The sequence below is a fragment of the Chelmon rostratus genome, chromosome 3, assembly GCF_017976325.1.
Source record: "Chelmon rostratus isolate fCheRos1 chromosome 3, fCheRos1.pri, whole genome shotgun sequence".
Lineage (NCBI taxonomy): Eukaryota > Metazoa > Chordata > Actinopteri > Chaetodontiformes > Chaetodontidae > Chelmon > Chelmon rostratus.
Window position 1 is genome coordinate 23,496,822 of NC_055660.1, and position 27,879 is coordinate 23,524,700.

Sequence of the window (27,879 nt, forward strand, 5' to 3'; positions counted from 1 at the left end):
AGCTTTACTCTTCTCCATTCAGCACCTCCTCATTCATGTCATACCTTCCTGATAGCGGTGTCCGCAGTGCGCATGTCCTCTGCCTCCTGCCCCGCTCCTGGATGCTGCCCGTCGCGAGACGATGCTGGAGGAGGAGGGCCAGCTCGCGCGGCTCCACCCTCGCGCAGCCGTGCGCAGTTTAAATGGTAACGCTCGGAATTGGACGGGGGTCATTTGGACTGTTCGTTTTTGGAGTACCTCGTCAACGCCGGCCGCTCCAAACCCTAACTTTCCAAATCCAAAGGTCCCCCTGGACGCAAATTTCCTCTTATTATGTGAGTATATGGAGAACTGCAGGGTGTCGTTTCACTAGCGGAGATGCGACAGTGCACTTGTCATCCCTCTCACACTCCTGCTAACTTTGGCTGCGTTTGAAGAAGACGAGTTCATTCTTTTGTCTGTACGTGCTAAGATGATAAAAATGTGGAAGTTTAATATTTCTTTTCTGGTTTAAGACATTAGTTGAATGATGATTAGCTTTAGCTTATTAGCTGACATGTTTTAATAGTGTCTTTCTTTGCAGTCAGCATCACTTATTTTAATTACTCGTTGAATAAGTTGAGAACATTTGGGTTCCAGACATGTGCTCAGGTCTTTATTGAGTTTATTAATACCTGTCATTTATACAGACTTGTATTTATCAAGTGTAGAAGACAGTGAACTGGTTGTGAGGACTGTAAAAATGATGCTGCATTTACGCTGCAGTTTACAGTGGGGAAGTAAGGGGAGGTCAGGTCTGAATATCTCGGTACAGACACAGGCGTGACTCTAACCATTGAGTTTCCTGTTTTCCAAATATGGTTGTATAAAGCTGCTCGCCTGTCAGACTGTTGTGGCTGAAGATGCAGACTCTATGATGAGAACTGAGTCCCGGCAGCTTTCACATGTCACCAATGAAACCAGTATCAGTAATGGCTTTGAAGGAGCTAATTTAACCTGTTTGTTATGGAGATTAATGCCTAGTCCAGTAATATCCACCTTCATTTGTATGAAATGTTCATTAGCCCAAAGAAACACCAGCATTACTCTCACCTAACTTCATTGCACTGACCATGAACGCCTTTGATCAAGGCACCACTGGAACAGACAGAAGTTATATGCTGATTTGGTTGTCTTATTTGTGTTTCAGTGGATAGTTCTGCAGTCGAAGGTTCAAGTAGGACCTTTCTCTCAGCCAAGTGTCGTCATTCGTCTATTTTAGTCTCCATGATTTAATTATTTTCATGCTGTAATCCTAATCATCGTGCAAATCCTAATGTGCCATGGTTTATGAACACGATGGTAACAGGAAGAATGTTTGTGAAACAGCCAAGAGAGGAAATGAGTAAAATCATTCACAGGCTCTGTGGGTCAACCTCTTCCACCCACAAGCAGAAAGGTCACACAGTCTCCTGGGTGACATTTCCACTAGTTTATTGTTATTTTGAATAGAGACTCTAAAATGAATTGATTGTTATTTGACACATCATAGATTTCTATTATTTGTTTCTTCTGGGCCTCAGCCATGGAGTGATATGTTTAAAGATGGTGGCTGACATCTAATGATAGTGAAGGATTTGATCATCTGAACAGACATGTGATACAGCTTTGAGGTGATGGTTTGCACTGAACTAAGCAGGGCAGTCAGCTTGTGTGCTGCATAGGGCGTTCCTGTGTTATTATGAGTTGAAATTAATATTATTTTCAGTAATTTATGGTATGACTGTGAGCACATTAATTATAATGCATGGCTAGTTTAGTCTCATGGCAAACAATGCAAGCGGTGACAACAGAGCCTTGTGGCGGCTGTGATCCCGTGTCATCCTTTAAATTTCTAGTCAGTCTGTGTCAACCTGTTATCCCATCAGCCCCACTGCAGACAGCTGTCTTCAAGATACACTGGCCGAGTGCAAAGCTGTGTTGACACAACAGAGAGAGACAGAGAGACGGGAGGCTCATACAAAGGCATGAAGCCACACTGGTGAGGAAAGTTAAAGGGGTTGATCATGAGGACCTTGCCTGGTTGCTTTAGCATGGGGGGCCTCAGGAAAATTCTGTTTACTTTAATCTGCAGAAATAGACATTAATCAAAACATCAGCTGGTCCCATCCTGGTTTCCTCAGAACTCACTGGCTCTGCAGTTTTTCACTAGTAGAAAGTGTCTGTCTTTGTCTCCAGTTAATAATTTAAGATCTCTCAGTGGGGTCTGGGTGGCAGGTCCCTGGGGTACATTTGTGGGCTTTCTCAGGAGGCTCTGTGGCACAGTTTCACATAGTTCCCACTCTTTTATAGTGTGTGCCAGTCTCAGTGTACAGAGGGATTGGGGTGATATGGTGAAGCGTTAGACTCAGTGCACCAATTTTGGTTGGTGGCAGACATATATTGCAGAACATGGTGATATATTTGAAATATTTGCCAGTAACCCTATTTCTGATTTATTCTTCTACAGTTCAGGTACAACTCCTGCACCAACTACTGTTGTGCATTTTACAGTACCTCCCCCTGCAGGTATACTCCCAGACTTGGCTGAGTTGCAGACACTTGTTCATAGTTTAGCCACTACCTGTTGCATTTAAAAATGAATGGCGCCAGGGGCTCATGTGAAGCAATTGTTAAAGCCCCGAGCACCCCTCAGGCTCTCTGCCTCGCTGTTATCATTTTGGAGTAAACGACGAGGCCAGCAGGAGACATACTATTCCCTATATGGGCTTTGTTTGGGAGTTCACTTGCCTTGCTGTTTAGGTCCGCAGAAAAGAGTCCTGCTCCAGAGAAGGGGTCCATATATGGTCATCACAGCACGAGACTGTAGCCTCCTAGCAGAGAGCCACAGAGAGAAAGAGAGAGAGAGATGGAGGAGGAAAGACATGGAAAAATGGATGTTGTCAATTAAACACTGACTTAATGATTCAGTATGAGTGAATGCCAGCGAACATTAATGGTTATATTTCAAAGCTGCTGAGAAAAAGCACGGAGTGTGTAGTCAGTTAATTAAAAATCAATTTCCCAGCCTCAATCTTTCTATCTAAATTAGGGAGAGGAATTGTTTGTGTGTGTCCCTTGTGGCGTATGTGAAAGTGTAGGCTCGAGAGGGGGTGGAGGTCTGTGAGAATGACTGCACTCTGGAACTCCCTGATGGATGAAGCATGTTAACTCTTCGAGTTACAGTCACAGGCAGGAGGCGACTTTAATAGCATGTCTCCTATACCGAGGGACTCATCACTTACTGCAGTGTTTAGTTGTGCACAAACTGTTGTCTTTTCTCCAAAAATAAGAACAGGATACTAGCAGTCTTTGTTTATCTATGACGTGTCATATAAAATTTGATTTCTGAAATGTTTCTGTAAAATACTGTTAAGTATAACTGATACATCGCTGAAATATCATGTCCTGTAAAATGTTAACATTTTGTTAAAAGCTCATTTGTTGCCCTCTCATCTTTGCATATTTCCTGCCTTCCTGCCGTGCTTTGTTCCCTCTTGCCTCTGTTCTTTCCTACATTAGTTCCTTCCTTCCTGCCTTACTTACTTTTCACCTCCCTTCTGTCTTTGCTTCCATTATCGTTCACTCTTTTCCAACATCCAATTTTTTTCTCCCTCCAACAGTTGGCCCTCCACCTTAACCCAAGATGTCCAAGAAGGCCCCAACCGAGGATGAGAAGTTCCTCTTTGTGGACAAAGACTTCCTGAACAGCCCCATGGCTCAGGCCGACTGGGCGGCCAAGAAGCTGGTGTGGGTGCCATCGGAGAGACATGGCTTTGAGGCGGCCAGCATCAAGGAGGAGCACGGTGACGAGGTGCTGGTGGAGCTGGCTGACAATGCCAAGAAGCTGACGGTCAACAAGGATGACATCCAGAAGATGAACCCGCCAAAGTTCAGCAAGGTGGAGGACATGGCCGAGCTCACCTGCCTGAACGAAGCCTCTGTGTTGCACAATATCCGTGAGAGGTACTTCTCTGGCCTTATTTATGTAAGTATACAGTAAAAACATGTCAGTGCACCTGCAGTCATTCACTCACACCATACCAATGCTTAACTCAACACAGATGTTTGCATTTATACATTTTTGAAGATTTTCTGATGACTTTATTGATTCCCTGACCCCTAATGTGAATTTGAACCTAATCTTCTAATCTTTATTCTAATATAAAAGTAAAAGTTTCAGCAAATACTGACTCTGAATACATCTCTTTAAAAAATGGATGCACAGACATATGTCATATTATGACAAATTATAAATTTTTACAGTATTTCAGTCGGTATCATCGCTTTCTTTTTCAAGTCTTCCCAATCATAGCAATACAAGAACACACACATGTACCAACAGTCCTCACACCCTCATCTTCCTCGTGGTCTTTTCTCTCAGACGTACTCCGGCCTGTTCTGCGTGGTGGTGAATCCTTACAAAATGCTGCCCATTTACTCAGAGAAGATCATTGACATGTACAAAGGGAAGAAACGACATGAGGTCCCCCCTCATATCTACTCCATCGCAGATAATGCCTACAGGAACATGATGCAAGGTACGATGTTTCCACCAATCCCATCACTTTGTGAAAGCTACCTCACGTGTTTTTCTCTGATGGAGCAGCAGTATTGTTTCTGGTCCTTTTGTTGTTATTCATTTGTTTGTGCTGTAATGCAAATCACATCAAATGGAAATCAAATCAGTCAACTGAAATAAATAAATTGTGCAGGGTAGTGTGTTTCTAGCTTTATTAGCTATGGGCTATTAGTTATGGGCTAACATCCTGTTATAAGCTGCAACATTTGATAACTGAAACTGATCGAGCCAAATAATAACTCTATTGGCAATTCAGACACATAGCTAAGCCGAATGTGTTTTCATGTGACGTCTGTCAAATTGAAGTGTTTTTGCTTTAAGAGCTCGGTGTGGCGACCTGTGGTATCAGCTGTGAAAAGTCTCACTTCTGCCTGAGTGATGACAGCTGGCAGCATTTAGCTCCGTCATGTTGACGAAGTGGTTCATAAAAACCACAAACTGGCCGACGCTGTCAGGCTCGATAGCTTGAAAAGCAGAACTGTGTTTATCATTATGTACGGTCCACAGTCAGCCTCGTAGCTCCACCTGTCCACCATCAGTTCATTACAAAGTAAGCTGGTCACGGAGTATGAAAGAACGGAGTACAAAAGAGCATTTTATGGCCGATTTGAGAGTCAGTGTCTTGTAGAGGTGACGATAGTGGCCTTGGCTGAGTCGTGCTTACAGTAAATGGCTCTTGGATAACTATGCAGTGGTAAGGCTTTAGAGCAGCTGGTTTCCCATAGAGTCTGTTTCTCGTGCTTCCAGGGGGTCGTGCCCACTGGACTTCATGTTGACGTGAGGATACTCTCTCAGAGGAGTTGACATCTGGATTGAGAGATGGGTGGAGGGCAGTCAAACATTTCCTGTTTCAGCAGCCTCCCCTTCCTCATTCAAACCTCAAAAAGTGTTTGGTTTTTTTTCTCTTTCGGTCAGTATAAAGAATTTTTGTTGTGCAAGAGATTTTACTTTTCTCCTTTGGTTTGATGAGGTTCACCATGAAGCAGGATGTTTGGACGGGACTTACTGTACAGTTAGGAAGTAATTGTTTAGGGAGTTCCAAAGAAAGTGGTATTATCCAATCTTCCAAAACCATAGCAACCAACCCCTCAGGCTGGTATTTAGGTATTTCTACAGAGCCCACTGTGAGCCTCATGCTGCCTCTCTTATCAAATGGACATACTATTAGAAATGTTCATAAGCTCTGAATCTGATATAACTGCTCACTCTTTTATGTTGCTCAGTTTGGATGATCGGAGGGTAAATGATAAATGATCGGATGGAGGGTTTGACCAAAGAAACAAGCATAAACTCTTGTCTTCAATCTAACATATCATTGCAAGTCATCATATAGGCTTTATTCAGACTGCAGGAAAATCAGATTTGTTTCTCGGATCAGATCTTTAAGACAGACTGTCTACGCTCTTTATTTGCAAGTTATCAGATCAGATTTATGTGTCCACACATCATGATGTGGCTTTCCAATGCAGAAGCATGAGAAATGGAGATCCATCATTTCATCCTCAAAACAATCGTGGTGTCAATTTGCGTTGCAGAACTCCTCCATCGCACCAGACAGCTCTGCCAGTAGCAGCGTGGATTCTGCTCAGCTGCTCTGATGCACTTGTGTCTTCCTCTGGTTTTGACATTGTGTGTGTCACGTTCATGCAAAAGACATTTCATAATCCAATTCGGGTGGGTCCAGACTTTCTAAAAATCTATCTAGATATGCCAAAAAACAGATTTGGGCTAGCAGCCTGAACAAGGCCATAGACAGCTCCATTTGCCACGAGCATTATTATTACGCACTCCCTTCTTGGCCATCTTCAGCTCTAGCATTTTAGCTACAACACACACACACACACACACACACAAACAAGCTATACAAGTGTGTTCAGATACACTATGAAAGATAACATCTGAGCTTAAAGTTCCACTTCTTTGGTAGTCTCTTTAATTTAATGTAATTTATGGGAATTGATGCTTCAAGTGGTGCTGAATGATACTGGACAAAAATCTGGAAATTCCTTTTCATGTGAAAAGAAGAAGTCTAAGAAATGCTGCTGCAACAACATCCAGCTCTAATCCGTGGGTGTATATACTGTAACACGTGTGAATGTTAAGATTGTGTTCAATTTGCCGAATTCTTTTGCCGTTGTTATTATAAATATCCTGAATCTGTTAATCTGTTAATGCTTCATGCTGCCTCAGCATTTAAGAATGCAACTGTCACTAAAATGTGAGCAGCAGAGGGTTTTACACTCCATCAGGCTGGTACACAGGAAATTATTGTATTTACCGCTACAGCTATGGGGTGTAAACAAGTTGTCACAAGTAAACAAGAAGGGGGTGGATTGATTGGTGTTTGTCATGGTGTTTGGATTTCACTTCTTCAGCTCATCCCTGCAGAACAACCCATACAGCTGCAGCTTGGAGACCATTTTCAGTTTATGTAAGAATCTTCCAGGGCACTATGTGCACATTAAAAAGAGTGTGTCTTGATTTGCTGCATTTATTCAAGACTAAACAAATCAGATGTTATGCTTAGCTTCATGGTATATGGAATTACAATTAATATTTAAGATCATGGACCACCCACCCAGTTTTCAAATGTAAAACACTGATGTTTACAGCAGTTAGCAGCACAAGCAAATGCAGCATTGTCAGGCAATGCATGCCTAAGAAAAGATAAAGGCAATAAACACGTAATAAAAACTCACATCAGATCAAGTAAATCTTTAAAAATGACTTTTAAGATGCGCCAGAGATTTTACTACAGTAAACCCTTAGGTAAATTGTTTCAAAGACTCAAAGATGAATCACCTGTTATTTTAATCCAGCCATTGGCACAGTCAGCAGAGACTGTCTGATATGGGTTCAAATTTCTGTGAGGCCCCACACGTGGGTAGTTACTGTCCATAATTTGCAAGGTTTTAAAGAACAGATTACCTGCAGGTTTTGATTTGCTTGTCTCATGGTGTCAGTTTTTTAACAGGCAAGCTTTGTATTTCAGTCTTGGTGCTGTTTCAAAGGATAATGTATATCCAAGAACTGCAATGCTCCAGGACACTCTTACAGTCTTAATGTAGAATACGTGCCTTTAAGAGTCCTCAAGCATCAAAAGATTGAGACTAAAACTGCACACCTATGAACCCCATTTCAGCCTTTGTTGCATAACATTGTGGCTGGCAGAGAGTTGTTATTGTTGATGCATTAGTGGGCTTTCCCATGAAGTAGTGACTAATGACGCAGGATTTTTTACACTGAGTGCTATAATATGAACAGTTCACGTTAGAGTGGAAGTGGTGCATAACTGCAGCAAATCCAGATAACGCTCCTAAGCTTTCAGACATTCTTCCTGCAGTCTTGGCTGAGAGCCCATTCCCCTGAAACTGTGCTTCAGTCTTTGATGTCCACGAGAGGAAAATATGAAATTCCCGCAGGGAGTTTGCTGTCCCCTTCAGTAGATGACAGATGTGTTGTTTTCTCTGCTCCCAGTGTATTTACAACACATGACGGGCAGGTACAGAGACATTGACACTCCCATGTAGTCAGATTTTGGGTCTTGCTTTACATGATTGAGTCAGTGTCACGAAAAATATTCTTTGTATTTAGCAGCGACAAAAAAACCTGTCCTTGCTCTCTGAGTGTTGTTTTTGGATGTTTTTAAAACTCGCAACTCTGGCCACCTCTCTCTCTCTCTCTCTCTCTCTCTCTCTCTCTCTCTCTCTCTCTCTCTCTCTCTCTCTCCATCTGCCTTAATTAGGAAGTGCAGAGAGGAAACAGATTGCATTTTGTGTGTGTATGTAAGGAATGGAAGCAATGGATCAGCAGCCAAAGTCAGAGTCCCAACAAGAAACAGCATCTGTGCTAGTTTACAGTTCAGGACAGGCTGCGCACTCTAACTGTGTGTGTGCACACTCACACACACACACACAGTGATAAATCACAGTATGAAAACGATGACGCTGCACATGAAGGGTGTCCATCCACTGTCTTTTTCCCACATAAGATCATTTTTGCAGTACCGCTTCAAACTGTCATCTACTGAGAGGTTTCATGTCGAAAACGTACAGCAAAGTTATCTTTTCCTTCCATCAGTGTTCCCCCGCGGGTGGTTTGTATTGAAGGGTACATTTCTAAAATAGCCTTACATGGACTCAGTGTTTTCTCCCAGGAGTATTTTTGGAGACGGTGAAATGACTCATTGCTCAGCACATTCAGAATTGATTTTCATGGTTAAAAATCAAAGTACTTGTGGGAGTTGCATGTGTCTTTAGACACGAGGGAGCCTTCACAAATCACACAGCCTCCTCTAAGCCTTGAACTGAGTTCCAGCTGGTGTGTTATGTTTAACACTAGATTGATCTTTATTCCTGGAGACAGGCTTGTGGTTTCACATGTGGTATGTACAGTAATGTACTGAGCTATTGTGCATGGCTGTACAACATAGTCCATGTAATAGATCTTGGTTACTGCAGATTCCTTTGGTATACCACATCATTTTTATGCCTTTATAAGTGATCCAGGCACTGACATACTGAATATTTGTGAATGAGTGGTCATAAAATGTGTCTAACACTCTAAACTTTTTTTGTTTCTACAGATCGTGAGGACCAGTCCATTCTCTGCACGTAAGTAAAAATCTGTTGACTTTCCTTAACCTTTTTCCTCGACATCACATTAGTCCTAGAAGGAAGCTTGCATGTGTGTATGTGTGTATGTGTGGAAGAACAGTTACATAATGCTTGTGTAAATACAGAGTTAAACAAATGAGATGCCTCTCTGGTCTCTCAGCACCCTGCCTCAACCAGCAAGAAATCATTCATAATAAAACAGTGATATTTTTCGAAGGAGGTTGCTGGCTGGATGCACAATGTTTTGGTTTGTTAGGTTATGTTGCAGTGAATTGTGTGATGTATTCAGGAGAAGCCAAACTGGATGAGTGTTAATGCGTTCGCAGCGCTCCCAGTGGGCTGCGGCCCCGCTCCCCTCTCAAACCCTCTGTCAGGAAGTATGCCCTGCATCCTGATGGGAGAACTAGATTAGCCCTCCAAATGGCCTCCCATTTTGTTTGTTTGTTTTGGATTTTTTTCCAAACTAATTATTGAGAACTGGGCCATCAGACATGCAGGGACAAACGACCTCCCTTAGTCTGGCAGTAAGAGTCTGATTGTTGGATTTTAATTAACCCATCAATTTAATTTTCCTGTCCTGTTTTAGTGACTTTATAGGATTTATATGTTGTATGTATTCCCAGGTCATAATTTATTTCAAATATTCTGTATTGCCTACTTTTTCTAGAGACTATTGCCACTTCGGGTTCTCTTTATAAACTAATTTTCCACTCTCATACTGTGTTCTGTATTTATCTCTGTCCACTTCCACTAAAAAAGCCTCACATGAGAGGCAGACTCATGCTGCATGCATGCTCTATATCAAACTGGTCGAGACAGGCCAAATATGAATGGCAAAAATTCAACAGTAGATATCCCTAAATGGATCTACAACTACACAGTGCAATGTGTTCATCTTTCAGTCCACTACACTCATTTAAACTGGCCGATTAGTATCAAAGAGTCGGTAAAGCTTCAAATACAGATTGTGTTATTTCCTTCATTAGTTTTGAGCTCACAGTAGCGCCTTTGCTGCTCAGCATCCAGTAAAGGATATGAAAGGAAGGGCTCTTCCCCCTCAAGGCTCTTTCTATTCTAAGTTAACAGCACTGAGCCAGGATGCCGCAAAATCTTTAATCACATCAGACCATTTCCTCAACTATCAAGCTTTCTTTATCAGAGGGAAACTCTGGAAAAGTTTGTCAGTATTTTTCCCTGCCTGTATGCTGAAAAGTAATGGAAAAACAGAGACATTATTTAAAACTGTTAAAGAGTGCTAAACTGGAAGTGATATGATACAGTAGAACTGAGATACAAAGTCTGCAGCACAGTCATGTTAAGATGTCCCTTTGAGCTACAGCTGGTCTCATTCTGGAGCCATATATGGGAGAAATGTCTCTGCTGCGATACATGGAATGTCATGTATGACGTTTTCCTCCTGCATGTGTGTGCACACGAGTTTAATTGCACTGCACTGTATGTTCCTTGGCAGTATTGTTTTTACTACAATCCATCAGGTCTTGCACCTATATAGCATTAAGTTTAGTCAACATTTAGAAGTATTCGTTATAATGTTGTCAGGAGACTCGTGTAACTCTTATTTTAGGGATTTTCTGTTTTAACTTTGCTTGTAAGAACTGCATGCATTAAAAACACAGACGATCAGAAATGCATGGTGGTCGAGCTGGTTGGCAAGGCTGTTTAGGGATTTGTGGTATCCCTACTCCAGCAACATTTGTAGTACAAAGAGCAAACTTCATAATAGAGAATAAACAAACACAACAGAGTAATAATACCTCCTTTTGAAAACAATATCTTTTAATAACTACTGGTTCCTTTTCCAATATCCAGGGCCATGATTAAACTTCAAATTCAAAGGTCTGATATTAAGAAATTATCTATTCTACCTAAAAACAGGAATAAAATGCAGAGAACAAGACACATAGATTGAGGGCACAGATTGGCCCCACACACACCAAAAACAACTAGATGTATTAACTACATTGTACTAAATACTTGTTTTTTTTAGCAATTTCCTCCTACGGAATAAATGATCTGATGAGATTTGCTAGCTGTATAAGTCTGAATTCTTGTTGCCCCTTGAATCTGTTTTAACTCGTCTGTGTATCATGCAACAGAGATTAAATAGTAATTTCCCACCTCCTTGTGTTATGCATTGAGAGGTATGCAGGCATAAAATGATTCTTTGACTAATGTCTTAATTAGTTTGTTAATTAGGACAGTCAGTCAGGCTTGATGTGCACTGAGAGGCCAGGGCACTCACTATTGCTGAAAGAAGTTCTGAAAGTTAGGAAGGAATCCCCATTATTAAGATGTCTTCAACAACACAACCTCAGTAATTATCACAAAACTGAAGAGGCACTTCTCTAGTACAACCACAGCAAAAATGTCAAAATGTAGCACACACTGCAGAGCTGTTCTGCTGGATTGCATTACATGGGTTTCTCCCATATTCTTGGTCACTGAGTGTATTCTGGCGATTCCAGCTGTGATTATATTCCTCAGATTCCTCCACACAGTAGCAAGAATTTGCCATGGGAAATAGCTGGAAGTCAGCTTAATCCAGTCTTGAGATGTTGACATTTCATCTCAGCAGGGTCACCAGTTTCCTTTGTCAATATTCATTCTGTGTGTGTGTGAAAGATTGGACTGATGGAATGGATATTGTGGCCATAAAGTGGCAGGATATTGCTGAAGAGTGCAGATCCACAGCTGTTTCTGACCCTGTTAACTCAGTGGATGTCGGATGTCCTTACCAAACCTGAGCAGGACAGTCATTAGATTCCTCTCAGAGCTGCCAAGCCCTAACGCAGGGAGCATCCCCTGCCTTTTATGGACCCATGTCTGAGGATGTGCCTGTGTGTCGGACTGCTGGCTGGTGGCTCTGGCATCATTCAACTCTGTCTTTCTAAGTGTCCAAGATCATTTTCTGGAAAGAATGTGTTCCTGCTTCTGTTTGAAAAAGTTTGGGTTATAAATTTCTTTTAACAGATAGTAGGCTACATTTTTTACTTTGAGGTTTCAGCCTGGTTTGAGGGCATCTATCATACAAGTCCTAATAATTCTGTACATGTTTAAGAGTTTTTTTTTCCAGCTATGTAGACACTGATTTTGTTGCTATGAAGTTTCAGGCCATTAGTTCTGTGCTGTTTACAGACAGCCAAGGATTAAGAAATAAATCAACGTTTTGTGAGTGAAAACATTTAAATCACATTTCCCCATAAATAGCTGTGATTATGAAGATGATAGTTGGTAAAAGGGTCTGGGCGTACAGGGATAGGTGTGTACTAGGCAGACTGAACAATAACATTATGCTTTGTGTCAGATGTTGATGTAGTTATCTCTGCTGCACATGATTTCCATTCAATTAAACGGAGTTATTGAACTGTGAACAGAGTACCCGTCAGTGCTGCTTATCTTCATGTCCTCTCTCATTCCCTTTCACTATCTCTCCTCTGCTCCTTTTAATCCCCTTCTCACTTTTTCCTCTCCAGCGGAGAGTCTGGTGCTGGGAAGACAGAGAACACCAAGAAGGTCATCCAGTATCTGGCTATGGTGGCCTCCTCACACAAAGGCAAGAAGGACAGCAGCACTGTAAGTATCTGTGTGAAGAGATCATGCTGTATTAAAAGGTTCGGATCTGTCAGCCAGTTCCCTCACTCTTCAACATGTGTAGGAAACTGCCCAGTTTAATCCTGTATATCGCCATTTCCTCCAAATAGCAACAATCAGGATCACAGTTTGCCTACGTGAGTAAAGGGGAATGCCTGGAGTGTGTTTTTGTGTGTAGTGTTTGTGTGTGTTCCTTCCTTAGGTTAGAAAAGTGCATGACGATAGTGTCACTGAGTTGCCCAGAAATTTTTCTTTTCTGTTTGTTGTTTTTTCCTACACCAAGGGTCAAGATCCCAGATCTTACTGTTCTTGCATTAGAAGGTGTTTAACATTTCTGTATCTTAATCAACAAGAGTTGGCTTAGGCTGCATGATTATCATCATAGTACTGACCCGCAGTCACTCAAATGTTCAGTGAAGGACGTCTAGTGCTGCATACTCCTGAACTGGTTTATCAAGTTGAGTTTTGTGTCGTCCATCTTCTTATGAACACCCTCTCACTGCCGGCGGAGATGTGATTGGAGCCTCCCTGGCAGTGAAAGGATCTCTCACAGATCAGCGAGCACAGTGTGAGCATGCCCATCTCCTGTTTTTATCTATCAAACACAACGACCCTCCTCCCCTCCCCACCTCCTCCACCTCCCACCTGCCATTTGCCCTGAGGTGCGGCATTGGCTGTCCTGTTGTGTTAACTGGACCTTGTGCTTTAAACCATGTGGAAAAACACCCATGTCGTGAGACTGTATTGACTTTTCAACACCATGACGAGGATAAAATGAGCTCAGTCACTCCAGCTAAAGCTCTTTTTGAACAGCACTGCAGACAGGATCACACCTGAGTAAGACGGTGTCCCGGCTCCTGACGAGATTGTGGCTGGTTTGTGGTGTTGCTCTGGGGTTGTTTGATGCTTGCCCTCACCCTCAGGGCCTTTGCCCCAGAGGAAATGGCCTCCAGCAGGCTGTCCTCGAGGCTCCCACGGACCTCACCTAAACAGTCGATCTCTTTTCTCTGCTCTCACTTTCTTTTCTCCTGGACCACTATTTGGACTGAGCCAGCTGCACCTTAGCTATCTGCTTGAGCGTTTTATTTGAACAGTCTCTTAAAAACAAGCCTTCCCATCAGCTGTCACTTCTTGCCATTTTGCTGTGCTCTATTTCTCTTGTTCTTTTCTCCCCTTTCTTTCCCCCAGCTACTTAAATTAGCAGGACCCTCCTCTCTGCTCTGCCAACTCTGAGCTGCGCCTCTTCGGCCGGTCTGTATCTTTCCTGTTTTTCCTTAAACATTTAAAAAAGATTAACTTTTGATCACCCTAATAGACTTTTTGTTAAATCACTGCCTTGTTACTTTTTTTAAATTTACCGTTACATTCTGAGTAAGAACTTGAAATTAAGTTCAGTGAACACAGACAAGTTAGCAAATGTGTGAACTTGGTTCGTCCTCCGTTAATCATCATCATTGTGTTCATCTCACCATTATTAACACAGTTTGTGCCCTGCATGGCTTTAGCTCGTTTACAGCGTATCTGAAGGGAGTGTTTTTTGTGAGAGCGTATTTCAGGTAGAGGTCTGCAGACCTTGATGCTGGGCTGACACAGGCCCCTTTGATCAGGTGGATTAGCTCGATGCAGAAGGACGGGGTGTCTGCCTCATTTACCGACCATCACCCAGCTCCACCCACAGCTCCTCAGGCTCTGCAGCGAGTCACGCTGGAAGCAAATCGCAGCTGTTTGTTCATCAGAATCATTTTAACTTGCCAACAATGCAAAGACTTCGGCAGGACTTCAGCAGGCTTTGCCTCACCTAACCAAACGTCACCTCACTCTTCCATCTCCTTCTCTGTTTCCACATCATCAATCATCATCATCAGTCTGTAGGCCATGGTACAAAAATCAGGATATTTATTGATCACTTAGGAGTTGTCTTGTGTCTCAGATAATTAAGTCCTTCATCTCGTCACTCAGTGATAGTATTCTGATTAATCTTCCCCAAACCATACCCACCTAGAACCACTTTATCCTCACTGATCATCACCTATCATGACATACCCTTCACAACCAACCAGTGTATAATGGTGATCTTCCTGTATATCGCTGTCGTCACTAGGGGGAGCTGGAGAAGCAGCTCCTGCAGGCCAATCCCATCCTGGAGGCCTTCGGAAATGCCAAGACCATCAAAAATGACAACTCCTCCCGATTTGTGAGTGTGCTCTTTGACCAGACAGCTTTTTTACAATTTATATTTTGTACATCACCTTTTGTTAATCACACCATTTCATCCTGGAACATCTTTCCTTATCACTCTCACAGGGGAAATTCATCCGTATCAACTTTGATGTGACTGGCTACATTGTTGGAGCCAATATTGAGACTTGTATCCTACATGTGTGGGGTTTTCTCACTCTGGGAAAGTGTTTTTTGTTAAGGCAAAAAGGCACATTTGTCAGGGAGAAAGCCTTAAAGATATCTCATATTTAGTACATACAGTATAGTATATATGGGATTACTTTGTTTCAAAGCATTTTCTTCATCTTTAGGTATTGAATTTGTGCTTGACTTTTACAATACTTCACTATCTATGGTCCTTATAAAATGTGTTCTTAGATATGTAATTCAAAGTTGTATTATTTACCACTTCTTTAATGTGTACTGCCAGTGCTGCCAGTGTCATGTGTTACTTGTATATTATTATTCTTATTTATGTGTCTGTTTTTGTCTTACATAATTGATATCTCAGAGGGGGAAGTGGATATTTCATGTGTAGTAGATGTTTTGCAAATGTTTTCTTTAACAGCTGAAACTGTCAGACCTGCTGGAGAAGTCTCGCTGTATCAGACAAGCAAAGACAGAAAGAGCTTTTCACATCTTCTACTACATGATCGCCGGTGCCAAGGACAAAACACGTGGTCAGTTAAAACATAGTGCTCTTCTCTTTTGCATAATCTCAGTAATATTACACCTGCTGAACACTCACTGCAGGTTAACTGATCACGTGTTGTATGTCATCACTGATATGTCTGGTGTTTCTCAAATCAAAGCTTACAGAGAGAAGAGGGAGTCAGTCTTGGTTTCCGTTTGTCATTCATTTTAAAAGTATTTTTAAGGCTTAAGTTTAAGAATTTCCTCAACTCATAGAGGCTCATGTAGTCCTACTGAAGTTAAACCATGATAATAAAGTTAAGCTGAGAAAACATGCCCTGACTGTTTAACTTTGCGTGTTATTTTTTCAGAGGAGCTTCTTCTGGAGCCCTTTAGTAATTACCGCTTCCTGAGCGCGGGCCATGTTCAGATCCCCGGCCAGCAAGATGATGAGATGTATGAAGAGACCATGGAGGCCATGAATATCATGGGCTTCACCGAAGAGGAGAGACTCGGTATCAGTGATAACGCGTTTTACAATAACTCATCTTGGCAAGATTAGACTGCTTGGAGTGGGATTAGGTAAAGTGCCACCACTGTTTCTTAAACTGTAATCTCGCCATGTTTCAGATATCCTGAAGGTGTGCTCCACAGTCATGCAGCTGGGAAATATTGAGTTCAAGAAAGAGAGGAACCAGGAGCAGGCCACCATGCCAGACAACACGGGTTAGACATCAGTGTTTCTCACAATTAAAAACATGTTACCATGTCGTTATCAACTTTTACCAATTTCACAAACCAAAATGTAGATTTCAAATAATTTTATCTACAGCAGGGAAACAAAACATCAGCTCAAAGAAAAGCAGAAGAAACATACTCAAGTTAAGTGTACCAACATATTTATTCTGTCTCTAGCGGCCCAGAAGGTGTGTCACCTGCAGGGCATCAATGTGACAGACTTCACCCGTGCCATCCTCACCCCTCGAATCAAAGTGGGCAGGGAGGTGGTGCAGAAGGCACAGACCAAAGAGCAGGTACTACGGGGGGGCACTGTGTGAAACCATAAGAACAATAACACTAATACTGCATTTAACGAACAGTTCCCATCACGCTTGTCTCTCATCAGATATTTTCTGTGTGTGTGTATTTGTTAGGCTGACTTTGCTGTCGAAGCCCTGGCTAAAGCTGTGTTTGAGCGACTGTTCCGCTGGATCCTGTCCCGAGTCAACAAGGCCCTGGACAAGACCAAACGTCAGGGAGCCTCCTTCCTGGGAATCCTCGACATTGCCGGCTTTGAGATCTTTGAGGTATGGACATGTTGATCACTGATGAGTCACAAAACAATAAGCTGTTGTGTATCTTATCAAAAATGTTCATGCATGATATGTATTCTTCAGTTCTGTTTTATGTTTTCTGTTGCAGGACAACTCCTTTGAGCAGCTGTGCATCAACTACACCAATGAGAAGCTGCAGCAGCTCTTCAACCACACCATGTTCATCCTGGAACAGGAGGAGTACCAGAGGGAGGGCATCGAGTGGAACTTCATCGACTTCGGGCTCGACCTGCAGCCCTGCATTGAGCTCATCGAGAGACCGGTGAGTAGCAGTCAGACAGAAAAAGCCATGTCATTTTAAATCCACTTCATTCAAAGGTCAAGTCAAGTACGTTCTCCTGCCTAGTACAGATGTTTTGTGGTTCAGTACGATGTGTCTTAATTGATGTTTTGGTCAAACTTAATAATCAGTGTGTGTTCTCTGCAGAACAACCCTCCAGGCATCCTGGCCCTGCTGGATGAAGAGTGCTGGTTCCCCAAAGCCACAGATATCTCCTTTGTGGAGAAACTCATGAACACACAAGGGAACCATGTGAAGTTTGCCAAACCTAAACAGCTCAAAGACAAGACAGAGTTTTCTATATTTCATTATGCTGGGAGGGTGAGTATGAGGGGAAAAAAACAGTTGCTGTAATGATTGCTGACAGTTGTAAAGCAATGTTTAAGTGAAGGTCAAAAACATTGATGTTTTGTTTGTAGGTGGACTATAACGCCACAGCCTGGCTGACAAAGAACATGGACCCTCTAAATGACAACGTCACAGCGCTGCTCAGCAACTCCTCCAGCCAGTTTGTGCAAGACCTCTGGAAAGACAGTGAGACAAACATAGCTTTCCAACAATGGGTTACATTTATATAAGGGGGATCATTTACAGCCATATTAAACAGAATTTCATATTTAAAACAGTTGACTTACATAGGAAACATGTTAACAGACTAAATGAATAAATCAAAAAAAACATTCTACGTTATATTTGCATGAAATTGTACACATAGGCTTTAAATGTACAATAGGAACTAAAAGGCACTTCGACCATTTCAAGTTCAACACGTTTTTCCCATTAATGTAATGATGTGTTGTCTATTTCAGCGGACAGAGTGGTGGGTCTTGACACAATAGCCAAGATGTCAGACAGCTCCATGCCGAGCGCCTCAAAGACCAAGAAGGGGATGTTCCGCACGGTGGGACAGCTCTACAAAGAGTCTCTGGCCAAACTTATGACCACACTGCACAACACCCAGCCCAACTTCGTCAGATGTATCATCCCCAACCACGAGAAGAGGGTAAAGAAAAGTGCAATGTCATTACCACTTGAGTCTCTTATGGCAAAGTTCCGTTCAAGATGCAGACTAATCGACACAGTGAGAAAAAAGTTAGTGTCTAAAGAGTGTTTATAAAACTTCACAAGCAGAGGACCAGTCAGATGTGCATTAGTCTCTCCTCCTCTCTGCTACCCTGAAGGATAGCCAGGTCAGATATGGGTGTTTAGAAAGTAATAAACGAAATGAGTAATGCATATGTATTTCCCTCATGAAATGAAATTAAAATCCTGCTCTCCTCAGGCAGGGAAGCTGGATGCTCACCTGGTCCTGGAGCAGCTGAGGTGTAACGGTGTGTTGGAGGGGATCCGAATCTGCAGACAAGGATTTCCCAACAGAATCGTCTTCCAGGAGTTCCGCCAGCGGTGAGTGGTACCAGAGGAGACTCAATAACTTTAAGTGCAACTGGAGTTTATAATACGTCTGTAAACCTTTATCAACATCTCTCTGTCTTTTTCCTGTGTCTTAGTTACGAGATCCTGGCAGCTAACGCTATCCCCAAAGGTTTCATGGATGGCAAACAAGCCTGCTGCCTCATGGTAAACACATACGTTTTCATTTCCATTGAAATGTACCTTCTCTCAGAGATTTTCATATCCTGTGTGAGCCTCCCTTTTCTCACTGATCTCCTATCTGTATAGATCAAGCATCTGGACTTGGACCCCAACCTGTACAGGATTGGACAGAGTAAGATCTTCTTCCGCACCGGAGTGCTGGCCCAGCTGGAGGAGGAGAGAGATCTGAAGATCACTGTGGTCATCATTGCTTTCCAGGCCCAGGCTAGAGGCTTCCTGGCCAGAAAGTATGAATATACAAGGCTCCTCTCACATACTTTACCCTCTAATGAATTGCGCTGTCTGTGTTACCCTGTTTACAAGTTCAGTACATCTAATCTTTTTGACAGTATTTTTTGTCTCTTCTTTTGACAGTCACTTTTGTGACTTTTTTGTACATTTTTGCAGTTTTTATTGCTATAAAGTAGAAAATAGAACACTTTGCTTTACATTATACATGATGTATTGGTTTCACTGTTGTATTTCTGAAGGGCATTTGCCAAGAGGCAACAGCAACTCACAGCCATGAAAGTGATCCAGAGGAACTGTGCTGCCTACCTCAAACTAAGGAACTGGCAGTGGTGGAGGCTCTTCACAAAGGTCAGCTCATCATTCTGCATAGGAATGCCATGAAAGGACAGTATAAACTTGGATTTGATGCTTTTTTTTAATGTTTAAATGTTGTCTTGGAATGAATTCTTCACATAATTTACAAACTTACATTGCCTTTACCCTATTTCAAAACTGTGATGTTGCCCATCCTCCCTAACCACAGGTCAAGCCTCTGCTGCAAGTGACCCGACAGGAGGAGGAGATGAGTCTGAAGGAGGAAGAGCTGCAGAAAGCCAAAGAAGTTGCTGTCAAGTTTGAATCTGAGCTGAAGGAGATCTCCTTGAAACACACATCGGTAAATGAGGAAATCTGCAACAATGATGCAAACACATTTCTAAACTTTCCTTTGCTTTAACATGCTGTCAGAGCCATTTAAACTTCTGTGGAGTACTCATTTCATGTCCCCTTTCAGTGGTTATTCAGTACATGGGAGAAACCAAACCAATAAGAATAAGCTCCTGTCAAAAGTCTACCGGGAATCTACTGACAATGAAGCTGAGCCCAGTTTTGCTCCTGTTCATCTGCTTCAGGTTTTGGAGGAGAGGAACGCACTGCAGGAGCAGCTTCAAGCAGAGACAGAGCTGTATGCTGAGGCCGAGGAGATGAGGGTTCGACTGGCAGCTAAGAAGCAGGAGTTGGAGGAGATCCTTCATGAGATGGAGGCAAGACTGGATGAAGAGGAAGAACGTGCTCAGGCGCTATTAGTGGATAAGAAGAAGATGCAACAGCAGATGCAGGTCTACACATCAGTCTCTTGTTCATAAATTATTGTTTCTTGTTGCTGTTGTATAGATAAGGAGCTTCACCTTGTTTATGCCCCAGCACAGCTCTGTACGCTCTGATCATGTGGTGAAATAGCTGCAGAAACTGAAGCTACAGTATTCCTTATTCAGGAATTGGAAGAACACTTGGAGGAGGAGGAAGATGCCCGCCAAAAGCTGCAGCTGGAGAAGGTCACCTGTGAAGGAAAGATCAAGAAGCTGGAGGATGACATCCTGGTGATGGAGGACCAGAACAACAAGCTGCTGAAGGTAAATGTGGTTAAACAGGCCTTTATATTGGTCAGTCACTAATAGAGTTACTGTATCGAAAGAAGAATGTAGACTTGAGCAATTAAATTACCTGTTCTCTGTTGTGTAGGAGAGGAAACTGATGGAGGAGAGGATTGCAGACTTCAGTACCAACCTGGCAGAGGAAGAGGAGAAGTCAAAGAACCTCACCAAGCTCAAAAACAAACATGAGTCCATGATATCAGAATTAGAGGGTAATCATTTGTCATGCATTAACACCAACACACAACATTACTGATATCACAAACAGCCACACTCGTAGTTCAGAATAACAGTTATGGTAACTGCTACCTCTCTGCTGTAATTCCAGTCCGCTTGAAAAAGGAAGAGAAGGGTCGACAGGAGCTGGATAAGGCCAAGCGTAAGTTGGAAGCAGAGACGAATGACCTGCAAGAGCAGATAGCTGACCTGCAGGCCCAGATCGCTGACCTCAAAGCCCAGCTTGCAAAGAAGGAGGAGGAGTTACAGAACGCCTTGGCCAGGTGAAGTCCTGTGAAGTTACAAAAATAGTGCCCAATACACCTGAATCCACAAAGCCGAGTAACACTTGCATACCTGTACACCACATACATTTTTAACTTCTTGGGTGCAATTTTGTAATTTCTCTCATACTAACAAATATCCTCGTCGATGCACTCTTCTTCCTCCCAGGTTAGAAGATGAGACAGCTCAGAAGAACAACGCTCTAAAGAAGATCAGAGAGCTGGAGGGACACATCTCCGACCTGCAAGAGGACCTCGACTCTGAGCGGGCGGCTAGGAACAAGGCCGAGAAGATCAAACGGGACCTCGGGGAGGAGCTGGAGGCTCTCAAGTCCGAGCTAGAGGACACCTTGGACACCACTGCCACACAACAGGAACTAAGGTCGGCCATATAATACAGATTTATACAAATATGTATTCAAATGGATTTTATAAAGTTAGCACATATGAAGAGTTTACAGATAAGGGACAGTTCATTCAAGAGAAAATGAATATTGACGACCACCACTGCTGCAAACCAAGAAGCATAAATATTTCTTTGTTCTTAGAAAGCTTGTCTACTGTCGAGGTGTGTGACAGAGGTGATAACTAAACATGACAAACATCTGCTTGATCCATCCATCCAGGGCCAAACGTGAGCAGGAGGTGACCCTGCTGAAGAGAGCCATCGAAGAGGAGAACCGGACCCATGAGTCCCAAATACAGGAGATGAGACAGAAACATACCCAGGCTGTAGAGGAGCTCACCGAGCAGCTGGAGCAGTCCAAACGAGTAGGCCTGCATCATTTCATACAGTGTTATAAATAATCAGGTGTCATTTAGCTTTTTTATTTACACTGATACTGTTTCTGAGGGGCAACATTTTTTTTTCTTACAGGGTATTGATGTTGTATTTTCTCTCTGCTGCTCAGGTGAAGTCAAATCTGGAGAAGGCTAAACAAGCTCTGGAGAAAGAGACATCAGAATTAACCATGGAGGTGCGCTCACTCAGCCAGGCCAAACAGGACGGGGAGCACAAGAGGAAGAAGTTGGAAGGTCAGGTGGCAGATCTGCAGTCACGCTTCACAGACAGCGAGAAGCAGAAGGCCGAGCTGGGAGAGCGCTGCTCCAAGATCACTGTAAATGACTAATAGTAATTACACCAATACTGTTAATAAAAAAGCATCCCCTTTTTAAAAGCTACCACACTCGTGTGCTGAAATGTCCTAGAAACCTCATCTCTGTCTTCATACAGGTTGAACTGGAGAGTGTGACGAACCTACTGAATGAAGCAGAGGGCAAGAACATCAAACTGAGTAAAGATGTTAGCAGCCTTTCCTCCCAACTCCAAGACTCACAGGTAAAGTTTAAGCTGAAACAGTGTATGTTATAATCCTGATACAGTCTATGTGTAACCTCTTCTGGGACAATTAAATACACTGCATAATGTTTGCTGACCTTGTGTGCCGCTACAGGAACTGCTGGCTGAGGAGACGCGTCAGAAACTGCAGTTCTCTACAAAGCTGCGGCAAGCAGAAGACGACAAGAATAGCTTGCAGGAGCAGCTTGAAGAGGAAATGGAGGCCAAGAGAAATGTGGAGCGACACGTGTCCACCCTAAACATTCAGGTCAGAGTTCAAACTAGGGGTCACCAATTTACAGGTTAATCTACAAGTCATTAACAAGAGATTTGAGTGATTTACTGTAGGTGAGAAGCAAGCGGGAGGTCTAAAGAAGTTTGCAGAGAAACTGAAGGATGAACAAACCTCAGAACAAAAGCCACATATATTGTCTTGTAATTGGTGCCTTAACAAAGGCTTCTTCTGTCCACAGCTGTCAGATTCAAAGAAGAAGCTGGAGGAAATGATGGGAAACATCGAGCTGCTGGAAGAAGGTAAGAAACGTCTACAGAGAGACTTGGAGGCAGCGAACACCCAGTTTGAGGAGAAGGCATCTGCATTTGATAAGCTGGAAAAGACCAAAAACCGCCTGCAGCAGGAGCTCGAGGACACGCTGATGGACCTGGACAACCAGAGACAGAATGTGTCGAACCTGGAGAAGAAGCAGAAGAAGTTTGACCAGGTCTGTTCAGTCAGAAAACTGGTGACACTAAGAAATAAATGCCGCAAAAATACTTCGGTGCAACGTTTTTCACTACACTAATCACTCTCTATATACATTTAAAAAAAGAAAGACTCATTAATTACACATACAAGCATGAAAACTTCTGTTATTACTGTGACCTAAAACACGTCGGTTTTCTCATGGTTTTCTGCCCTGTCTGGTCTCCAGATGCTGGCCGAGGAGAAGAGTATCTCCAGCAAATATGCAGATGAGAGAGACCGGGCTGAAGCCGAGGCCAGAGAGAAGGAGACCAAGGCTCTGTCCCTGGCGAGAGCTCTGGATGAGGCCCAAGAGTCCAGAGAGGAGCTGGAGAGAGCCAACAAGGCCCTAAGGATGGAGATGGAGGACCTGATCAGCTCCAAGGATGACGTGGGAAAAAATGTTAGTGCTGGAACAGTGTTTTATTTAAAACATCACTGCCTGTGTTACACATGAGATAGGGGACTGACCTCAAAGTTCATGGTTAGACTGGTCGCATGTCTCTGCTATTTTCACCAAAATGTTGCAGTTAATTTGGCAATGTATTGATGGCAGGTCCACGAGCTGGAGAAGTCCAAGCGAGGCCTGGAGGCCCAGGTGGAAGAGATGAAGACCCAGCTGGAGGAGCTAGAGGACGAGCTGCAGGCAGCTGAGGATGCCAAGCTGCGTCTGGAGGTCAACATGCAGGCCCTGAAGGCACAGTTCGAGAGGGACCTCCAGGGACGAGATGAGATGGGAGAGGAGAAGAAGAGACAGCTCGTCAAGCAGGTAAAGAGGCAGGACCATGTGAATCTGATCCACAATAAGAGATTATCACAGCAGCTGTATCCGTAGTCTGAACAATGATGCATATTTAACGCAGGTTCGTGAGCTGGAGACAGAGTTGGAGGATGAACGTAAGCAGAGGGCCCTGGCCACAGCAGCCAAGAAGAAGTTGGAGACGGACATAAAAGATCTGGAGGGACAGATCGAGACGACCAGTAAGGGACGAGATGAGGCCATCAAACAGCTCCGCAAGCTCCAGGTGAGAGGGAGGGGGTGGAGGAACTGCACAGGACAATTATTTGTCTAAACATTGTGCAGTTTTATTGGATCTGATTTTAGATGCACATGTTTGCTTTTATCATTTACTGCTTTTTGCATCTATGTGATTATTTTGTGCATGTTGGAAACTTTTCTACTGGGACCTGATACTTACTGTATGACTTATGAGTGGTGTGTTTATGTGCTGGAAGCTCATATATGTAATGTTGACCTCAGGTCAAAGCTCTGGCATTAGTACTTTAAATATACCTGGTAGATGAATCACATTCCGATGCTGATTGTCTCATTGCTCTTCCCGTTGTGGCCTCCATTTCTCTTCATCCCGCCAGGCCCAGATGAAGGATTTCCAGAGGGAGCTGGAAGACGCCCGCGCAGCCAGAGAGGAGGTGTTGACTACTGCAAAGGAGAGTGAGAAGAAGGCCAAGAGTCTAGAGGCTGAGCTCATGCAGCTACAGGAGGTAACACATTTGACTCCTGCCATGGCAGCAACTTACTTGAGAACAGAGGCTTGATATAAAGGAGTCATCTTCAATATGTTTTCTAGGACCTAGCTGCAGCTGAGAGGGCACGGAAGCAGGCAGAGGCCGAGAGAGATGAGCTGTCCGATGAGCTGGCCAGCAACTCCTCTGGAAAGTGGGTGGATATTTCCCTCTGTTGCTTCGTTTTTGGAATGAACGCAAAAAACAAATGATGGTGACGTTTTCTTTCTACTGTACTCCAGGTCAGCCTTGGCAGATGAGAAACGTCGCCTGGAGGCTAAGATCTCCCAGCTTGAGGAGGAGCTGGAGGAAGAGCAGAGCAACATGGAGATCCTCAATGACAGGCTGAGGAAGAGCACGCAGCAGGTGACCGGACGGTAGCAGCTGCTTGAGTCAATAAAGGGCTCGGTAAGTGCAGAGGCCTCACCCCTCTCTCTCCCTCCACAGGCGGATCAGCTGAACAATGAGCTGCAGACGGAGCGCAGCACCTCCCAGAAGAACGAGAGCGCCCGGCAGCAGATGGAGCGCCAGAACAAGGAGCTGAAGGCCAAGCTCCAAGAGATGGAGAACCAGGTCAAGTCCAAGTTCAAGTCCTCCATCACCGCCTTGGAGGCTAAAGTGGCACAGCTGGAGGAGCAGCTGGAGCAGGAGAACAGGTCTGAACAGAGAAAGAATCAAAGAATAAGTCTGCTAAAACGGTTTTGTGTCAGTACACTCCTGACAGTACAGTGCTTTTCATTTCCTTTTTCATAGTTTAGCTTTCAGTTTTTCACCTGAGAAGGTTTTACATCAGTTTTTCCGGTGTTTCTCACTGAACTCTTTTGTCCTCTCCCAGGGAGAAGCAGGCATCTGCGAAGAGTATACGCCAGAAGGACAAGAAGCTGAAGGACCTGATAATGCAGGTGGAGGATGAAAGGAAACAAGCAGAGCAGTACAAAGACCAGGTGTGACCACTTAATGCAACCATGCTCAAGCACGAGTCTGTACATTTTTGTATGTGTGTCCATATTTGTGATGGATGATGTCCAGTGCAGTGGGATTGTCAGCTGGGATGGTCTATTAAAAACAAAGCTATATTTCCTCCCATCGCTCACCAGGCTGAAAAGTCGAATACCCGCATGAAGCAGCTGAAGCGGCAGCTAGAGGAGTCGGAGGAGGAGTCTCAGCGTGCAACAGCCGCCCGCAGGAAGCTGCAGCGGGAGCTGGATGAGGCCACTGAGGCCAATGACGCCATGAGCCGCGAGGTCAACTCTCTCAAGAGCAAACTCAGGTAGGACCAAGTGTGTGTCTGTCTTTCCTCTTGGCTAGGTGGAGTGTTTGCTTTTGTTCGTTTCTTTTGTCTTCAGCTTTTTGTGACAGCACACAGATACTGCAGTAAGACAAGTGAACAGAATGGCAAACAGTCACTATGTGGAGGATGTCTGCAAATAAGTAAAATATGCATATAATACATCTTTTCACACAAGATAAATCAACTCGGACATTGTTAACTGTTCTCGGGTCTGTGACATTTGTGTGCTGAAGAGCATATTGTCACTACAGTCATCTTCAGAGGGTTGTAAACACATTTAAAGCATTCAGAAAGATTTAGTACGGTGGCCTTACTGAGCACAAGCAAAACAATGGTGTCCATCTCTGTTGCAGAGGCAACCCTGAACCCAAGGAGTAACACAGCAGGTACCTCTGCACCTAAAAGTTACCCCATCACCATTTCTTATCAACTTACCATAAGTCTTCATTCCCCTGCACACACTCCTAATGCTATCACATCTTTCATTGAGCGTTACTGAGAGAAATATGGCTCATCAGCTACCGTGATTTCCTTAGAAAAAAAGAAAATGTTAGGTAGAAAGTGACCTTTCCATTACATTAATTTCTAACTGGTGGCCATATTTTTCTCAGTGCTTGGTTTGATTGCCATAAACCAAACTCATTTTCCTGAACCAGGAGTCAAATGAGTTACAAAGATAACCAGCGTGCTTAACCTGTAACCCGAGCATAACCTGTACATCCTGTAATTCATCAACACAACAACACGAGTGGTTTTCAAACAAACTTTAACCAGCTCAGTCACCTACCACTCCTCTCACCCCGGGGATGTGTTTCTGTGTTTGTATCTCCGTCTTGTGTGCGTCTCTGGTATGTCAGACGTGGAAATGAGCCCTCCTTTGGCAGCACACCTCGACGTATGGGCGGAGGCCGTAGGGTGGTCGAGGATGCCTCAGAGGAGGAGGCCGACTCCCAAGGCGACTTCAATGGAACCAAGTCCGCGGAGTAAGGTGCATCAAATAACGAGATTTAAGATTACCTACCAGGGCAAGGTCTGCCACTCCCAACAGAGAATAACTTCAACGCCTATTGTGCTATCTAGTTCTTCCATATCACTTCAAAACATATAGTCTCCTATTTCCAGTAGCGTACTGATCTATCTTCTTGTCTCAGAGCACCTTTTCTTGACACACAATAATCAGAAGGACTTGATATCAACTTGGGGAGTTGTTTTGGTGGCTCTGCTGACGTGTGATTTGCTGTTTCTTTTATTTTTTAATTTACACTGTTTTGTACTGCACTGAATGACTGATTCTTTCTTATGGCAGGTTTTTGTACACAAGAATAGGCGCCTCTAATTACCACGCTAACTTGCCAGCAAAGCCTCGGGTCTCCACAATAAGTCACCTTACAACTTAAAGCAGAGACATCATGTAAATCTTTGGATCAGTAACTATTATCAGCGACTGTTGTCCTGTTGCCTGTGACTGCTGTTAGTGTTTCAGAGCAGCACTGAGGTGGGTTTAACAGACTTCGGTATGTAGAAAGTTATTTCTATACTCAGTCTGCATCCAGTCAGTGCTGCCGTTTGTACCCCAACAAACAAATATTTAGCTGTTAACCATTTCCTAACGTCACCATTTTATATTATTTGCACCTTTCTTGTGTCCAGGTATGTTTAGATTATTTACTCAAGCCCAGTTATGCCCAAATGTTTTAGGTCAGACAAGGTTGAGGGTAATCCCAACTATAAAAGCACAAACCAGTTTTCAATATTGGGCACTTAGCAGAACTTGCATCTGAATTTTATGCTTTTTTTTTTTTACTGTACATGTTCAAAAAGCCCCTGATCACCTGAAACAAAACTCATTCTCATTGATCATTTTATATGTAATCAACTGATGTTTACATGACACCAATCCTATCTATTAATTGTTGAACCACCTGCACAAGAATAAAGATCTTTGAAAAAAC

The 27,879-nt window shown here is 43.3% G+C and overlaps 1 protein-coding gene across 2 annotated transcripts; it reads left to right on the forward strand.

The window, feature by feature from the left end:
* Positions 1-177: 177 nt before the first annotated feature.
* Positions 178-27,875, forward strand: myh11a (myosin, heavy chain 11a, smooth muscle). 2 transcript variants are annotated; one of them, XM_041964998.1, is made up of 41 exons: positions 178-314; positions 3,621-3,985; positions 4,382-4,538; positions 9,165-9,192; positions 12,690-12,789; positions 14,909-15,001; positions 15,112-15,175; positions 15,609-15,707; positions 16,032-16,175; positions 16,291-16,386; positions 16,576-16,694; positions 16,815-16,967; positions 17,083-17,256; positions 17,422-17,595; positions 17,694-17,808; positions 18,084-18,277; positions 18,557-18,678; positions 18,783-18,852; positions 18,955-19,115; positions 19,359-19,467; positions 19,643-19,774; positions 20,010-20,216; positions 20,373-20,510; positions 20,620-20,743; positions 20,860-21,031; positions 21,201-21,413; positions 21,658-21,802; positions 21,943-22,149; positions 22,266-22,370; positions 22,486-22,638; positions 22,844-23,092; positions 23,303-23,515; positions 23,669-23,881; positions 23,976-24,137; positions 24,487-24,615; positions 24,702-24,790; positions 24,879-25,002; positions 25,084-25,292; positions 25,472-25,580; positions 25,734-25,906; positions 26,785-27,875. In XM_041964998.1, the coding sequence occupies exons 2-41, from the start codon at positions 3,644-3,646 to the stop codon at positions 26,912-26,914; spliced, it is 5,910 nt and encodes a 1,969-aa protein (XP_041820932.1). In that variant the 5' UTR covers positions 178-314; positions 3,621-3,643; the 3' UTR covers positions 26,915-27,875. The 2 variants fall into 2 exon arrangements, with proteins under 2 accessions (XP_041820932.1, XP_041820924.1); XM_041964990.1 differs by lacking the exon at positions 178-314 and adding an exon at positions 26,281-26,313 and having other exon boundaries at positions 3,623-3,985; positions 26,785-26,922.
* Positions 27,876-27,879: the final 4 nt, after the last annotated feature.

Excerpts from the sequence above, each read along its gene's own strand:
- myh11a (XM_041964998.1), top strand. The coding sequence starts at position 3,644 with ATGTCCAAGAAGGCCCCAACCGAGGATGAGAAGTTCCTCTTTGTGGAC. Across the intron at positions 24,791-24,878 it reads GCCAGCAACTCCTCTGGAAA|GTCAGCCTTGGCAGATGAGA; the intron begins GTGGGTGGATAT and ends ACTGTACTCCAG. Across the intron at positions 25,003-25,083 it reads TGAGGAAGAGCACGCAGCAG|GCGGATCAGCTGAACAATGA; the intron begins GTGACCGGACGG and ends CTCCCTCCACAG.